General features: G+C 36.8%; 1 protein-coding gene across 1 annotated transcript in view; it reads left to right on the top strand.

Annotated features, from left to right (window-relative positions):
- Window positions 1–13,119: 13,119 nt before the first annotated feature.
- The window catches only part of LOC140155780 (endoplasmic reticulum resident protein 44-like), a 40,838-nt gene continuing 34,953 nt past the window's right edge, over window positions 13,120–19,004 (top strand). The window contains exon 1 of the mRNA XM_072178741.1: window positions 13,120–13,207. Within this exon, the coding sequence (XP_072034842.1) occupies window positions 13,124–13,207 (84 nt within the window). The 5' untranslated portion in view covers window positions 13,120–13,123. The remainder of the gene's footprint in view (window positions 13,208–19,004) is intronic.

The following is a 19,004-nucleotide window of genomic DNA, read 5'->3' as shown; positions in this document are numbered from 1 at the left end:
GAGTTTGAGCCCCATACACCTTCAGAAAATAAAATTATAAGATTTGACCTCTGCATGACCTTTGACCTGACCCCGCAAAATGTTCCCCTGGTCATGAGATTTATTGTAACCGAGTTTGAGCCCCATACCTCTTACAGATGTCCAGATAATGCAATTGTAAGATTTTACCCCCTTAATGACCTTTGACCCTAATTCTGTGTACAAGTTATAGGCGTGTGGTATAGCCGATGCATATATGCAAATTACGTCATTGTGCTATTTAATATGTGGCAGAAGAAGCATTTTGAGTTAAATATTTGGTTAAATACCAGAAATGCCCCTTTAATGATCTTTGACCCCAATTCTGTTTAGACCCTATGGGCACTGGACATAGTCGATACATATGTGCAAATTACGTAATTGTAGGGTGTAACATGTAGGAGGAGAAGCATTTTGAAATTTATTGCCAGAAAGAAGAAGAAGAACTAGTGGCAAATGGTGGTCATAGACCACAAACCTAGCTGGGGTATGTTGGTGTTTTGGAGGTATCTGACCCATGCAAAATGTTCCAAAAATGTTCCCCTGGTTATGAGGTTTGTTGTCACTGAGTTTTTGAGTCCCATACTCCTTAAATATGTCCAAAAAATGCAATTTTAAGATTTGACCCCAGATGACCTTTGACATGACCCATGCAAAATGTTCAAAATATTTTCTTCCGGTCATCAAGTTTGTTGTCACCGAGTTGTCCAGAATTGTACAGATGTCCAGAATATACTTTTCTAAGATTTGACCTCTCCATGACCTTTGACCTGACCCCTGCAAAATGTTCCCCTGGTCATGAGATTTGTTGTCACTGAGTTTGAACCCCATACCCCTTGCAGATATCCAGAAAATGAAATTATAAGATTTGACCCCAGGTAACCTTTGACCTGACCCCTGCAAAGTGTTCCAAAATGTTCCCCAGATTATTAAGTTTATTGTCACCAAGTTTGAGCCCTGTACCCCTTTACAGATGTCCAGGAAATGCATTTCTAAAATTTGACCTCTACATGACCTTTGACCTGACCCGTGCAAAATGTTCCCCTGGTCATGAGATTTGTTGTCACCGAGTTTGAGCCCCATACCCCTTCCAGATGTTCAGATAATACAATTGTAAGATTTTACCCCCTTATGACCTTTGACCCCAATTCTGTATGCAAGTTATAGGAGTGTGGTATAGCCGATGCATATATGCAAATTACATCATTGTACTATATAATATGTGGCAGAAGAAGCATTTTGAAGATATTTGGTTAAATACCGGAAATGCCCCCTTAATGACCTTTGACCCCAATTCTGTTTAGACACTATGGGCACTGGATATAGCCAATACATATGTGCAAGTTACGTAATTGTAGGGTGTAACATGTAGGAGTAGAAACATTTTGAAATTATTGCCAGAAAGAAGAAAGAAGAAAGATCCGATAGCAAAACAGTACCTAGCTCGGGGGGTTGAAAACCCCCCAGCTAGGTAAAGATCGGATAGCAAAACAGTACCTAGCTCGGGGGGTTGAAAACCCCCCAGCTAGGTAAAAAGAAATGTTAAAATGAAGAAGCTGACCAAAATTTAAAACGGCATTTATATAGCATAGATTATCAGGCACAGGAAGGAAAAAAATAAGAAACAAAACAAAACAACAAAATAAAAACAAAACAAAAACAAACAAAAAACTATGATGATTCAGTACGCAAGAAATATACCTTTTATCTTAGGTCTATATATAAACCCGCCGTCATTGTTAACTTCAGTAGATAGCCAAAATAATAATCATTAAAAAATCATTAAACATAAAAGAAAAAAAATAGAGGTATTAATTATTTTCTTTGTAGGCCTAAATGCTATCTACAGAAGATAGCAAGCAAACCAAAACACATGCAAAATAATAATGTTCAAAAAACATTGCCTAACACGCGTTCTAGATGATGATTCAGAACGGCAAATCTGAGGATTCAGTGCGCAAAATTCCGGGGCAAAACGGCTATAATTGGCAGCGCGCTTAGAAAACAAATAGCCAATAGGCCGAATGCAAAGCTAAAAAGAAATGTTAAAATGAAGAAGCTGACCAAAATTTAAAAGGGCATTTATATAGCATAGATTATCAGGAACAGGAAGGAAAAAAACAAGAAACAAAACAAAACAACAAAATATAAACAAAACAAAAACAAAACAAAAACCATTAATGATGATCATCAGTACGCAAGAAATATACATTTTATCTTAGGTCTATAAACCCGCCGTCATTGTTAACTTCAGTAGATAGTCAAAATAATAATCATTAAAAAAATCATTAAACATAAAGAAAAAATACAGGTATTAATTATTTTCTTTGTAGGCCATAAATGCTATCTACAGAAGATAGCAAGCAAACCAAAACACATGCAAAATAATAATGTTCCAGCGCGCTTAGAAAACAAAACGCCTATAATTGGCAGCGCGTTTAGAAAACAAATATAGCCAATAGGCCGAATGCAAAGCTAAAAAGAAATGTTAAAATGAAGAAGCTGACCAAAATTTAAAAGGGCATTTATATAGCATAGATTATCAGGAACAGGAAGGAAAAAACAAGAAACAAAACAAAACAACAAAATATAAACAAAACAAAAACAAAACAAAAAACAATGATGATTCAGTACGCAAGAAATATACCTTTAGTTTTATCTTAGGTCAATATATAAACCCGCCGTCATTGTTAACTTCAGTAGATAGCCAAAATAATAATCATTAAAAAATCATTAAACATAAAAGAAAAAAATAGAGGTATTAATTATTTTCTTTGTAGGCCCTAAATGCTATCTACAGAAGATAGCAAGCAAACCAAAACACATGCAAAATAATAATGTTCAAAAAAACATTGCCTAACACGCGTTCTAGATGATGATTCAGAACGGCAAATCTGAGGATTCAGTGCGCAAAATTCCGGGGCAAAACGGCTATAATTGGCAGCGCGCTTAGAAAACAAATAGTCAATAGGCCGAATGCAAAGCTAAAAAGAAATGTTAAAATGAAGAAGCTGACCAAAATTTAAAAGGGCATTTATATAGCATAGATTATCAGGAACAGGAAGGAAAAAACAAGAAACAAAACAAAACAACAAAATATAAACAAAACAAAAACAAAACAAAAACCATTAATGATGATCATCAGTACGCAAGAAATATACCTTTTATCTTAGGTCTATAAACCCGCCGTCATTGTTAACTTCAGTAGATAGTCAAAATAATAATCATTAAAAAAATCATTAAACATAAAGAAAAAATACAGGTATTAATTATTTTCTTTGTAGGCCATAAATGCTATCTACAGCAGATAGCAACCAAACCAAAACACATGCAAAATAATAATGTTCCAAAAACATTGCCTAACACGCGCTGATGATTCAGTACGGCAAATCTAAGGATTCAGTGCCCAAAATTCCGGGGCAAACGGCTATAATTGGCAGCGCGCTTAGAAAGAAAATAGCCAATAGGCCGAATGCAATTTAAAACGGCACTTATATAGGCTAGCATATAGATTATCAGGAACAGGAAGGAAAAAAAAAAAGAACAAAACAAAACAGCAAAACAAAAACAAAAACAAAAAAACAATGATGATTCAGTACGCAAGAAATTACCTTTTATCTTAGGCATAAACCCGCCGTCATTGTTATAACTTCAGTAGATAGTCAAAATAATAATCATAATAAATCATTAAAAAAATCATTAAACATAAAAGAAAAAAATAGAGGTATTAATTATTTTCTTTGTAGGCCCTAAATGCTATCTACAGAAGACAGCAAGCAAACCAAAACACATGCAAAATAATAATGTTCCAAAAACATTGCATAACACGCGTTCTAGATGATGATTCAGTACGGCAAATCTGAGGATTCAGTACGCAAAATCCCGGGCAAAACGGCTATAATTGGCAGCGCGCTTTGAAAACAAATAGCCAATAGGCCGAATGCAAAGCTAAAAAGAAATGTTAAAATGAAGAAGCTGACCAAAATTTAAAACGGCATTTATATAGCATAGATTATCAGGCACAGGAAGGAAAAAAATAAGAAACAAAACAAAACAACAAAATAAAAACAAAACAAAAACAAACAAAAAACAATGATGATTCAGTACGCAAGAAATATACCTTTTATCTTAGGTCTATATATAAACCCGCCGTCATTGTTAACTTCAGTAGATAGCCAAAATAATAATCATTAAAAATCATTAAACATAAAAGAAAAAAATAGAGGTATTAATTATTTTCTTTGTAGGCTCTAAATGCTATCTACAGAAGATAGCAAGCAAACCAAAACACATGCAAAATAATAATGTTCAAAAAAACATTGCCTAACACGCGTTCTAGATGATGATTCAGAACGGCAAATCTGAGGATTCAGTGCGCAAAATTCCGGGGCAAAACGGCTATAATTGGCAGCGCGCTTAGAAAACAAATAGCCAATAGGCCGAATGCAAAGCTAAAAAGAAATGTTAAAATGAAGAAGCTGACCAAAATTTAAAAGGGCATTTATATAGCATAGATTATCAGGAACAGGAAGGAAAAAAACAAGAAACAAAACAAAACAACAAAATATAAACAAAACAAAAACAAAACAAAAACCATTAATGATGATCATCAGTACGCAAGAAATATACATTTTATCTTAGGTCTATAAACCCGCCGTCATTGTTAACTTCAGTAGATAGTCAAAATAATAATCATTAAAAAATCATTAAACATAAAGAAAAAATACAGGTATTAATTATTTTCTTTGTAGGCCATAAATGCTATCTACAGAAGATAGCAAGCAAACCAAAACACATGCAAAATAATAATGTTCCAGCGCGCTTAGAAAACAAAACGCCTATAATTGGCAGCGCGTTTAGAAAACAAATAGCCAATAGGCCGAATGCAAAGCTAAAAAGAAATGTTAAAATGAAGAAGCTGACCAAAATTTAAAAGGGCATTTATATAGCATAGATTATCAGGAACAGGAAGGAAAAAAAACAAGAAACAAAACAAAACAACAAAATATAAACAAAACAAAAACAAAACAAAAAACAATGATGATTCAGTACGCAAGAAATATACCTTTAGTTTTATCTTAGGTCAATATATAAACCCGCCGTCATTGTTAACTTCAGTAGATAGCCAAAATAATAATCATTAAAAAATCATTAAACATAAAAAAAAAAAATAGAGGTATTAATTATTTTCTTTGTAGGCCCTAAATGCTATCTACAGAAGATAGCAAGCAAACCAAAACACATGCAAAATAATAATGTTCAAAAAACATTGCCTTACACGCGTTCTAGATGATGATTCAGAACGGCAAATCTGAGGATTCAGTGCGCAAAATTCCGGGGCAAAACGGCTATAATTGGCAGCGCGCTTAGAAAACAAATAGTCAATAGGCCGAATGCAAAGCTAAAAAGAAATGTTAAAATGAAGAAGCTGACCAAAATTTAAAAGGGCATTTATATAGCATAGATTATCAGGAACAGGAAGGAAAAAACAAGAAACAAAACAAAACAACAAAATATAAACAAAACAAAAACAAAACAAAAACCATTAATGATGATCATCAGTACGCAAGAAATATACCTTTTATCTTAGGTCTATAAACCCGCCGTCATTGTTAACTTCAGTAGATAGTCAAAATAATAATCATTAAAAAATCATTAAACATAAAGAAAAAATACAGGTATTAATTATTTTCTTTGTAGGCCATAAATGCTATCTACAGAAGATAGCAAGCAAACCAAAACACATGCAAAATAATAATGTTCCAAAAAACATTGCCTAACACGCGCTGATGATTCAGTACGGCAAATCTAAGGATTCAGTGCCCAAAATTCCGGGGCAAACGGCTATAATTGGCAGCGCGCTTAGAAAGAAAATAGCCAATAGGCCGAATGCAATTTAAAACGGCACTTATATAGGCTAGCATATAGATTATCAGGAACAGGAAGGAAAAAAAAAAGAAACAGAACAAAACAGCAAAACAAAAACAAAAACAAAAACAAAAACAAAAACAAAAAAACAATGAAGATTCAGTACGCAAGAAATTACCTTTTATCTTAGGCATAAACCCGCCGTCATTGTTATAACTTCAGTAGATAGTCAAAATAATAATCATAATAAATCATTAAAAAATCATTGAACATAAAAGAAAAAAATAGAGGTATTAATTATTTTCTTTGTAGGCCCTAAATGCTATCTACAGAAGACAGCAAGCAAACCAAAACACATGCAAAATAATAATGTTCCAAAAACATTGCATAACACGCGTTCTAGATGATGATTCAGTACGGCAAATCTGAGGATTCAGTACGCAAAATCCCGGGCAAAACGGCTATAATTGGCAGCGCGCTTTGAAAACAAATAGCCAATAGGCCGAATGCAAAGCTAAAAAGAAATGTTAAAATGAAGAAGCTGACCAAAATTTAAAACGGCATTTATATAGCATAGATTATCAGGCACAGGAAGGAAAAAAATAAGAAACAAAACAAAACAACAAAATAAAAACAAAACAAAAACAAACAACTGAAAAACAATGATGATTCAGTACGCAAGAAATATACCTTTTATCTTAGGTCTATATATAAACCCGCCGTCATTGTTAACTTCAGTAGATAGCCAAAATAATAATCATTAAAAAATCATTAAACATAAAAGAAAAAAAATAGAGGTATTAATTATTTTCTTTGTAGGCCCTAAATGCTATCTACAGAAGATAGCAAGCAAACCAAAACACATGCAAAATAATAATGTTCAAAAAACATTGCCTAACACGCGTTCTAGATGATGATTCAGAACGGCAAATCTGAGGATTCAGTGCGCAAAATTCCGGGGCAAAACGGCTATAATTGGCAGCGCGCTTAGAAAACAAATAGCCAATAGGCCGAATGCAAAGCTAAAAAGAAATGTTAAAATGAAGAAGCTGACCAAAATTTAAAAGGGCATTTATATAGCATAGATTATCAGGAACAGGAAGGAAAAAAAAACAAGAAACAAAACAAAACAACAAAATATAAACAAAACAAAAACAAAACAAAAACCATTAATGATGATCATCAGTACGCAAGAAATATACATTTTATCTTAGGTCTATAAACCCGCCGTCATTGTTAACTTCAGTAGATAGTCAAAATAATAATCAGTAAACAAATCATTAAACAAAAAGAAAAAATACAGGTATTAATTATTTTCTTTGTAGGCCATAAATGCTATCTACAGAAGATAGCAAGCAAACCAAAACACATGCAAAATAATAATGTTCCAGCGCGCTTAGAAAACAAAACGCCTATAATTGGCAGCGCGTTTAGAAAACAAATAGCCAATAGGCCGAATGCAAAGCTAAAAAGAAATGTTAAAATGAAGAAGCTGACCAAAATTTAAAAGGGCATTTATATAGCATAGATTATCAGGAACAGGAAGGAAAAAAACAAGAAACAAAACAAAACAACAAAATATAAACAAAACAAAAACAAAACAAAAAACAATGATGATTCAGTACGCAAGAAATATACCTTTAGTTTTATCTTAGGTCAATATATAAACCCGCCGTCATTGTTAACTTCAGTAGATAGCCAAAATAATAATCATTAAAAAATCATTAAACATAAAAGAAAAAAAATAGAGGTATTAATTATTTTCTTTAGGTAGGCCCTAAATGCTATCTACAGAAGATAGCAAGCAAACCAAAACACATGCAAAATAATAATGTTCCAAAAACATTGCATAACACGCGTTCTAGATGATGATTCAGTACGGCAAATCTGAGGATTCAGTACGCAAAATCCCGGGGCAAAACGTTGGCAGCGCGCTTTGAAAACAAATAGCCAATAGGCCGAATGCAAAGCTAAAAAGAAATGTTAAAATGAAGAAGCTGACCAAAATTTAAAACGGCATTTATATAGCATAGATTATCAGGCACAGGAAGGAAAAAAATAAGAAACAAAACAAAACAACAAAATAAAAAACAAAACAAAAACAAAACAAAAAACAATGATGATTCAGTACGCAAGAAATATACCTTTTATCTTAGGTCTATATATAAACCCGCCGTCATTGTTAACTTCAGTAGATAGCCAAAATAATAATCATTAAAAATCATTAAACATAAAAAAAAAAAAAATAGAGGTATTAATTATTTTTTCTTTAGGGGCCCTAAATGCTATCTACAGAAGATAGCAAGCAAACCAAAACACATGCAAAATAATAATGTTCAAAAAAACATTGCCTAACACGCGTTCTAGATGATGATTCAGAACGGCAAATCTGAGGATTCATTGCGCAAAATTCCGGGGCAAAACGGCTATAATTGGCAGCGCGCTTAGAAAACAAATAGCCAATAGGCCGAATGCAAAGCTAAAAAGAAATGTTAAAATGAAGAAGCTGACCAAAATTTAAAACGGCATTTATATAGCATAGATTATCAGGCACAGGAAGAAAAAAATAAGAAACAAAACAAAACAACAAAATAAAATAAAAACAAAACAAAAACAAAACAAAAAACAATGATGATTCAGTACGCAAGAAATATACCTTTTATCTTAGGTCTATATATAAACCCGCCGTCATTGTTAACTTCAGTAGATAGCCAAAATAATAATCATTAAAAAATCATTAAACATAAAAGAAAAAAATAGAGGTATTAATTATTTTCTTTGTAGGCCCTAAATGCTATCCACAGAAGATAGCAAGCAAACCAAAACACATGCAAAATAATAATGTTCAAAAAAACATTGCCTAACACGCGTTCTATACATGATGATTCAGAACGGCAAATCTGAGGATTCAGTGCGCAAAATTCCGGGGCAAAACGGCTATAATTGGCAGCGCGCTTAGAAAACAAATAGCCAATAGGCCGAATGCAAAGCTAAAAAGAAATGTTAAAATGAAGAAGCTGACCAAAATTTAAAAGGGCATTTATATAGCATAGATTATCAGGAACAGGAAGGAAAAAAACAAGAAACAAAACAAAACAACAAAATATAAACAAAACAAAAACAAAACAAAAACCATTAATGATGATCATCAGTACGCAAGAAATATACCTTTTATCTTAGGTCTATAAACCCGCCGTCATTGTTAACTTCAGTAGATAGTCAAAATAATAATCATTAAAAAAATCATTAAAGATAAAGAAAAATACAGGTATTAATTATTTTCTTTGTAGGCCATAAATGCTATCTACAGAAGATAGCAAGAAAACCAAAACACATGCAAAATAATAATGTTCCAAAAAACATTGCCTAACACGCGTTGATGATTCAGTACGGCAAATCTAAGGATTCAGTGCCCAAAATTCCGGGGCAAACGGCTATAATTGGCAGCGCGCTTAGAAAGAAAATAGCCAATAGGCCGAATGCAAAGCTAAAAAGAAATGTTAAAATGAAGAAGCTGACCAAAATTTAAAACGGCACTTAAGCCTATATAGCATAGATTATCAGGAACAGGAAGGAAAAAAAAAGAAACAAAACAAAACAGCAAAACAAAAACAAAAACAAAAACAAAAACAAAAACAAAAACAAAAACAAAAAACAATGATGATTCAGTACACAAGAAAAAACCTTTTATCTTAGGTCTATATATAAACCCGCCGTCATTGTTAACTTCAGTAGATAGCCAAAATAATAATCATTAAAAAATCATTAAACATAAAAGAAAAAAATAGAGGTATTAATTATTTTCTTTGTAGGCCCTAAATGCTATCTACAGAAGATAGCAAGCAAACCAAAACACATGCAAAATAATAATGTTCCCAAAAAACATTGCCTTACACGAGTTCTATATAGATGATGATGATTCAGTACGCAAAATGCGAGGATTCAGTACGCAAAATCCAGGGCCGGTAAAACGGCTATAATTTGCCGCGCGCTTAAAAAAAAAGCTCGGCATTAGGCCAAATGCAAAGCTATAAAGAAATGTTAAAATGAAGAAGCTGATCAACATTTAAAACGGCACTTAGGGGGCCTATATAGTATAGAGTACGGGAACATAAAGGAAAGAAAATAAGAAATAAAACAAAAAAGCAAACAAAAACAAACAATATTCAGGATTCAGTGCGCAAAAAAATACTTTTTGTCTCATATAAACCCGCCGTGATTGCTATCTTTGGTAGACAGTCAAAATGATAATCATTAAAAAAAAATTATTAAACATAAAGAATAAAATAGAAGTATGAATTATTTTCTTTGTAGGCTCTAAATGCTATCTACAGAAGAAGATTAGATAAAAAATAGCCAATAGGCCGAATGCAAAGCTATAAAGAAATGTTAAAATGAAGAAGCTGACTAAAATTTAAAACGGCACTTAAATTATTTTGGTCATATTATAAAAAAGCGGGAAAATTGCTATCTTCAGTATAGATACGGCTATCAAAAAAGAAAAAGAACAAATCATATACCGGTAAACATAAAGAAAAATAATTATAGGCGAAAAGATGATTTTAACAGATTCCGTTGGAGGTATTAATTATTTTCTTCGTATAGGCCCTAACTGCGCTCTTCAGAAGATAGCAAGCAAAGCAAAAAACATGAAAAATAATAATACTCCAAAAACATTGCCTAACACGCGTTCTAGATGACGATTCAGTAGGGCTTGCGGCCGGCTATACTGTTTGACCGCGCGATTAGGGAAAATCCTCCCAATATTTTGCCAAGGGGATGCTCCATACAAAAAAACCCCAATCATTCCCCCAATGTTGACGCCTGAATGTGGGTTTCTGACCAAATTAACCTCATATTTGCCCATTTTAGCACCTTCGCGCGCATTTATTCCACTTTTGCACCATATTTCATCAGTTTAGCTTCAAAATAGAATTTTGTTCTCGCGCTTGTACCACAAATTCATTCTATCTCAAAAAGTTGCTGGATTCACTATACTTCAAGAATTTTTTTAACCCCCCCTGTCAGAAATCGACGCCACTGTGCAATAAATTATCTTTTGTCTGATATAAACCCGCCGTATATGCTATCTTCAGTAGATAGTCAAAAAAGAAAGAAAAAAAAATCATATAGGGCCTACAGAAGAAATATATACCTGTATACAAAAAGATGTTTTAACAGATTCTGCTGGAGGTATTAATTATTGTCTTTGTAGGCCCTTAATGCTACGGGTATCTTCAGAAGATAGCGAGCAAAGCAAAAAACATGAAAAATAATAATATTCCAAAAAACACGTGTTCTAGATGATGATTCAGTACAGCCTAAACTAATTGGCCGCGCGCTTAGAAAAAAAAAGCCAATAGGCCGAATGCAAAGCTATAAAGAAATGCTAAAATGACGAAACTGACCAAAATTCAAAACGGTACTTGTATAGCAAAGATTACGCTCGTATCAGTAACATGAAGGAAAAAAATTAAGAAACAAAAATGCAAAATTTGATTGATATAAAAAAAAAACCCGATGATGATTCAGTACACAAGAAATGATTTTTTGTCGATATAAGCCCGCCGTGAATGTTATCTTCAGTAGGCCTACATAGTCAAAAAAGAATAAGCAAAGAAAAAATCATTAAACATAAAAAAAAAATATACCGGTATATACGAAAAGATGTTTTTAACAGATTCCGCTAGATGTATTCATTATTTTCTCGTGGGCCCTATAAATGCTATATTCAGAAGCGAACAAAGCAAAAAACATGAACAATAATAGTATTCCAAAAAAACATTGCCTATAACACGCGTTCTAGATGATGATGAAGTAAGATAGTCAAAAAAGAAAAGAAAAAAATCATTACTGCTGGAGAAATAAAGTCAAACTATGTGGTAAATTAAATATGAGAAAGGTTTTTAACACAAGTCAACACATACATAAATGACAGCCAGTGAAAAAATTTCACTGACCATCCAGGATTTGAACCTGGGACCTTCGGATCACCGGACCGATGCTCATTTATGTATGTGTTGACTTGTGTTAAAAACCTTTCTCACATTAAACATGCTAAAATGACGGAAGCTGGCCAAAATGTTAACGGCACTTGTATAGCAAAGATTATCCGGAACGTTGAGAAAGGTAAAAAATTAAGAAACACAAATTCAAAACATGATTGATTATTTAAAAAACGATGATGATTCAGTACTAGGCCTACGCAAGAAATTATTTAAGTTTTGAGAAAAAAATATAGACGAAAAGATGTTTATCATGGTTCCGTTGGAGGGTTCACTAGTGTAGTCAGTTAGTAAGCTAGTAAGTAGCTAGTAAGCTAGTAACTAAGTAACATACACTAATATAGGGTGGTCCCGCTATGCGGTCCACCAAAAATAATAAACAAAATGCAAAACATGATTGAAATTTTAATGAAGGGAACTTGTTCTTTTACAGGACTGCTTGTTTAGGACAAGGAATTGAACGCACAGTTGAAACTTACCATATCATTACAAGTAGCTACTTGAAGTGATTAATGTAATTCAGATTTTAATTTATAAAAGACTGAAATGATCAATTGTCGATAAACTTAATTAAATACCATTTAGTAATAGCAATTATTCTTAACTACATATGATTTTTAATATTAAAATATGTACAGAAACATTTGAAGCTACTTGAGACTTTATAAACTTTCATCAATTACACTGTTTTCCCAATCACGTTCCCGTCGTTTTTTCTATCACCACTATCGCACGTCACTAAATTTGGCAAAAGAAGCCACCGAATTGTGGCTATGAACAGTGATGCCAACGCCGCGCCTTAGGCGCACAATTGGGCTACTTGGCGATCACTTGCCGCTACTCAAAAAAGCATGCCGCTACTTGTCTAAAATTGGGCTACTTTTGTCAGTCTCAGGCCGCGGCACTAATTTGATGTATTTTCCTTTCAAATTAGCCGATTTATAAAGGTTTTGAGTCTTTGAAGGTCCAAATTGAAATTACAATGGGTTTTGTGACCATTTATTGATCGGTCAGTAACTTCTCAGTTAGTACCGGAAGTTTCAAAGTCAAGTGCTTTTCCGCCCAATTGGGTGTTTTGCGTTCTAAATTCAGTAAATCCGCCCAAATATCCGGTATTGGGCGCTTTTTGGAAGCTTAAAAAATTGGGCTACTTGAGAATCCTTTACCGCGGCCTGGCGAGTCAATGCGCCGCGCCTTGACGCTGAAAAGTGAAAAAAAGCTGAATGGACACGATGGAAAGACTTTCGCGTATGGAAGTATGGCAACGTTTTCTGGGCGATAAATGGCTACGATTTAGCTTCTTATTGTTTTTAATGGTAAGAATATATATATCTGTATGTTAGTAACGGTATTATCAGTGTGCATGTCGGTGCATCATTCAGCAAAAGTTGTTATGCGGCACCGGGTCTGTGACAAGACCGAGCCGATGATGGGGCCTGACAGGAAATGAAATGTACACATCATCATCGATCTACTTGCATTCATGCATTGCTTGACATGCATGTATTGTTTGACAGAGAAATTAATGAATGGCCCACAAAAACGAAACTGATGAAGTATGTATTCCAGTCCAGGAAGTAAATTAAAATGACCCTACTGAGCTACTCCGTCCCCTCTAGACTTGCTTGCCAGTCCTATATACGCCGTACCTATAAGGCTAAGTAAAAATAAAACATGTTTCACGTCCGGTTTTCAAAAAAAGGAGGAAGAGGGGCTTTTTATTTTCTATTTTTATCGCAAAATTGGTGTAAATACCCATACTTAGAGCTGTTTTAGCGCATAATCCGTACATACAATAATGCCTGGAATAAGGAGGAGGCCCTTTTTTATTTTTTGTTCTGGGAGTTACACCCCTCTAATGATCACAAAACCTTCCTAAAATGTTTCTTGTTTCTTAACAAGGCTATAGAAAGCATCCCAACTTCCTAGACATATTCTTTGAAAAGTTAAAACTGAATTTCAAAAAATAAAAATTTATTTGAGAAAACCTCAAAAAAGGAAGCGGGAGGGGACGTGAAACATGTTTATTTTTTTATTTGGCCTAATATGTATATATGTATGTGACAAAAAATTTCAAAGTTGTTAAATGTTATTGCAATGTTTATCATTGGAAAGGTCTTGAAAAAAGCTTTTCAATGACACCAAGATGACCCTCCTACGTCAAATAATAAGAAAGTTAGAGCCAAAACAGATATGCCCTCGGGCTAAAATTTTGTCTTATAAAAGCAATAGGATTATACAGATAATACAATAATGGATTGTGACCAAACAAGAATTCCTTTTAAAGGTTTAAGTAAGTATTGTTTAGTGTTTAAATGAACATTTCCATTTACTTGAATGTCAAAATATCAAAATGTGGCATTAAGAATCACAAAATATGTTCAAGTTATAATTGGCATTGTAACCGGACATCTCCGTAAATCCAATATGGCCGCCTAAATCCAAGATGGCCGCCAAAATCCAAAATGGCTGCCATAATATGTTGCGTTGCATAAATGATACATAAATATGCTAAAATTGTATAATAAAGTCATGAATAAAGAAGTCAATGGAACCATCAACCCTGTGTCTGCAGTGTATTACTGTAACTTGTAAGCATCCAAAAGATGTTGATAAGCAATGCCTGGTTTTGACGGGGCCGGGGGTTTCCGTTTCTTTGCCTTCACCATTTTAACTTTAAAATTCTGTAAAGAAATAATAAAGAGAGAAATTAAAAAGAGCTTGTCCACAGTAGTCCTTGTTGTAAAATGCAATCTAGAATGTTTGTTGAAATAATTTCATTATAGTTTTAATTATAAAATTACAACTTTTTGCACCCCCATAAAAAAAAAAATTACCTTTTTTTGTGGAAAATTGACAACAATAAAAAATATAACAATTTTATGTTACCATCGTCATCGAGTGAAGAAATTTAAAAAAAAATAAACATTACATTTTGATCATAAATTTACAAAAAAACAACTGGGAAGAGATCCCCTTCAGCACTGGCAAGCAAGCAGGTATTTAAATGCACAGCCATGATCATGTGAAATAAATAAAAATTTTATTAAATATTCACAAAATGTGACGATGAAATAAAATACTTTTGCAAGAGCCTAAATAGATACACACATATATAAAATAAATAATAAATGCCAAGGAAAGATATTTACCTCAAATCACAAATGATACATAAAAATAGAAAAATCAACGAATAATGAAAATATCCAACATCAAAATATATTACGATAAAATGCTGACCTAATGACCGCGACCCCGCATACTACGGTCATACACCGTCATACTGTGATATGGTAACCCGCGAACACTGCCGCTCAATGATGTCAATCACGCCACACATCAGCGTTCATAACAACTGCATGGAAACACTGGTTGACATCGACTAACACATGGTGTTTTCTGCATCGAATATCTTTCCTCATCATCGATAAAATAACACCAAATTCAATATCTACGTAAATAAATGACTAAAGAAACGTATTATAATAGTTTAAAAGAATATCATGCTCACCTTCAGCTAAATTGATGATGGTTTTGGCGACCATTCGTGAACTTTCAGTCCAAATCTCGGAAAAACATGGCGTCTGTCAGTGAAGAATTGATTTTCAGTGATACTTTTTCATTGAGTTGGGGGGTCAACATGTGTACTACGTCATCAAAATATGTGCAAGATTGTGAAAACATCAGAAAATTAGTATAAAACCAGTATCCTAGGGGGGTGTTCACTACGCAATTTCGTACGAAGTGTTGCCACTTTTGATAGAACGAAAACGAGGCTCGCTATTTATAAGAGCCTAAATTGCCGACGGCAATATCGGGAGATACTCACATACCTAGACTATATTATTATTAAAAACACAAAATTACAACTTTAAACATACTATTGGCAAAAGACATTATTACCAAACAATATAGAATAGAAAATTTGACATCATTTTCTCAAAATATTGAAGAAATTTGCTCACAAGACATCGAAAAAGTACGCAATCCAATTCCCGTTCAAACGCGTGAGAAACTGAAAATGTGCATAATCCCGGCTAGTCCCCTCCCATGTACATGTACATTTAACTTGTTGTACTGGCACCTAGTTTAGTGGGGATTATGCACTTTCAGTTTCCCACGCGTTTGAACAGGAATTGGAATGCGTACTTTTTCGATGTCTAGTAAGCAAATTTCTTCAATATTTTGAGAAAGTGATGTCAAATTTTCTATTCTATATTATATTGTTTCTAACCGGCGCAAATCGTTGTGTATTTCACAGACTCAGTACACCGGTCGATCTTACCGCTTCCGATGTTGATTAAGATACTTCTTGCATCGATCCCGAGATGCGGAAAAACCAATAGTCATTTTGTCCCACATAAATGAATAAATAACAAAACCCCGATCCCCGGTGGACTCACCCAAAAGGTGACGCCACACCATATGATCGTCCCTTATCCTCCTTGGTCTCCGACTGACACAGACGTGCCTATCGATTGTTCATAGCACTGTGTATCAATTTCTCGACCAAGGCGAGATATACGGTTGTAGTTTCACACCTTAGGTAAAACCATACCGGTATTGTTCGGCTGAGGATAGTTTTGATGGCATTTTCTGGCGAAAAAGTGACAAAAAACGATCCAAAACTTAGCTACATATCGTGCCTCCGTTTGTATACGGGACACACGAGCAATTCAAAATGGCCGCTCGTTGACGCCATTCATTTTGTTTCCCACGTAAAACAACCATTGCAGCCTGTAAGTTACAATAGATGTTTGTACATACACATTGTATTTCATGTACGGTAGGTTATTGTTGCTATGTTAGGGTGATTACTCTATCGTTATGTCTTCATTACCGTCCGATAAGACGAGTTAATCAGATATTCATACGGTGGGGATTGGTAGGGACCCGTCTGACATTTTAGTAATAAAGTTAGCCAGTCCTTACTTTACCACTAACGTTAGCGACCAGCCTCCGTGCTCAGGTTTGCTTACTGGGCTTGAGTCGCGTGTGGGGGGTAGTACCCCCTCCCTTTCTCCTCGCTTCGCCTCGGCCCTGTCGGGCTTGCCTTCCCTGGTGACGGAGCGGGACCCACACCCGCTCTGTTTCACCCACAGGGAGTGCTCACGATCTTCTAGATGTCTTTCTTTTGCTTAGGACTCTCCGAGTTCCAGCTTGACGATTGGGATAGGCTCCATCATCGCCATAAGACGAAGAAGAAATCTACCAAGGGCACTGGTAAGGTCGATCACGGTGGATTCTGCTGTGACAGCCCCTATGGGTCATGGCAGGTCTGCTTAAGGGGCTCCGTCCCGGACAAGCAGGCGGTTCCTTCGGGACTGCTAAGCGCGTCCAAAGGCTCAGCAGCCAGCGAAAGCACTGACTATACGTCCGGAGCAAAGTAGCAGGCAGCAGAGCGGTAACCACCAGCGAAAACCCTAGCGGGTTTTGCAGCAGGAGGATACCAGTCGACACGGTAGATTCTGCTGTGACAGCCCCTATGGGTCATGGCAGGTCTGCTTAAGGGGGCTCCGTCCCGGACAAGCAGGCGGTTCCTTCGGGACTGCTAAGCGCGTCCAAAGGCTCAGCAGCCAGCGAAAGCACTGACTATACGTCCGGAGCAAAGTAGCAGGCAGCAGAGCGGTAACCACCAGCGAAAACCCTAGCGGGTTTTGTAGCAGGAGGATACCAGTCCTCTAGCCAAAAATCCTCACGGGGTTTTAGCAGGAGGACACCCGTCTGTTGCAGGCATATCTACGGGCTCAAACAGCCACAGTAGTAGCCAGCGACGGGCAGCATGCAAGGGTACCCGGCTTGCCTGGGTTGAACCCTAGCATGCATGGGTTCAGCAGAGACGATACCGCGGCTAACGCTGTGGGTGTAGTCTTAGCAGAACCAACTGGGGTTGTCACACGGCAGCGTTCCATGGCGGGACCGCCGAAAGTGATACCCTGGGCCCTAGAATAGCTGCTGGCTGTCCACAGGGACTGGCTGGCGATTATTCAGGGGTTGGGCTCGCAGTCTCTCACGGGACAGCGACCCAGGTGCATTCGGTGGCAGCCACAAAGACGAGCTCCGGCTTGACTTCAGTGCTAGCCGCTATGCACCCGCCCATAGCCGTGCCGTGAGTGGTCCGCCACACACAGCGACCTTGGGCGAAGCTCTAGAGGGTACAGTAAGTAGCTTGAACAGCCTAGCTGATCAACAACCCACTTATGTCCTCGAGAGCCAGCGGAGCGTGGGTGATCCATTATCGTCAATAGGTCAATTACCCTCTCTTGATCGATCACTGTCAAATCAACAGGGCATAGCTCCATTGATTGACGCTGCCTATTCAGGTGGCGAGGTGATTGATCGGGGGTATGTACGCTCAGCTACCCGTGGTACTAGGCAAGCTCCCTCTAGCCAAGGGACAGCCGGTATAGCGGGGTACCCATACACACGGCTTGAGCCCCTTGCGGGGAACGCAGTGAGGCATGGGTACAGTGGTACACAGCCGGGAGCCCTCACGGGCACCTACGCTGGAACCACGCATACAGCGGTACACAACCGGGAACCCTCACGGGTACCCATGCTAGTACCGCGCCGGTCCCACGCCAGCACACAGCTTGAGCCCCCCAAACAGGGAACGCAGTGTGGCGAGGGTACAGCGGTCCACAGTTGGGAACCCTCAAGGGTACCCACGCTGATACCGCACCGGTACCGCAGCACCCGCCTTAGTCGCCACAGTCTCTGTGGCAACAAGGGGGGGCGGCGGTGCTGGTACTGCAGTACCATGGGGTTACCCTGGTGGCGGATCCTTTCAGGGTCAGCTGCCGGCTGGGTATGCCCCGTGGTATCCGCCGCAGGGTGTTTCTTCCACGGCCTAGCACCGCGTGGCAAGTGTCGCCAGCGATGGCCACGCAGTACCAACATCAGCTGTTGACCAGGCCAGCCGGCATGGGGCTAACCCAGATCTTGATCAGGGTAGGCCCTGTGCTGCTAGCGCTAGGACGACGGCTGCGAGAGCATGCGGACCCAGTGGTGCCATGGCGGATACCTCAGGGTCTTGCGGGAGTACTCCCTCTTCTGCTGGCAGGTAGTCGGCGAGCCACACAGTGGTTATGCCTTCTTACCCGCTTTCAGATG

This window comes from Amphiura filiformis, chromosome 6, assembly GCF_039555335.1.
Source record: "Amphiura filiformis chromosome 6, Afil_fr2py, whole genome shotgun sequence".
NCBI lineage: Eukaryota > Metazoa > Echinodermata > Ophiuroidea > Amphilepidida > Amphiuridae > Amphiura > Amphiura filiformis.
This window is presented reverse-complemented; position numbering and strand designations above follow the sequence as displayed.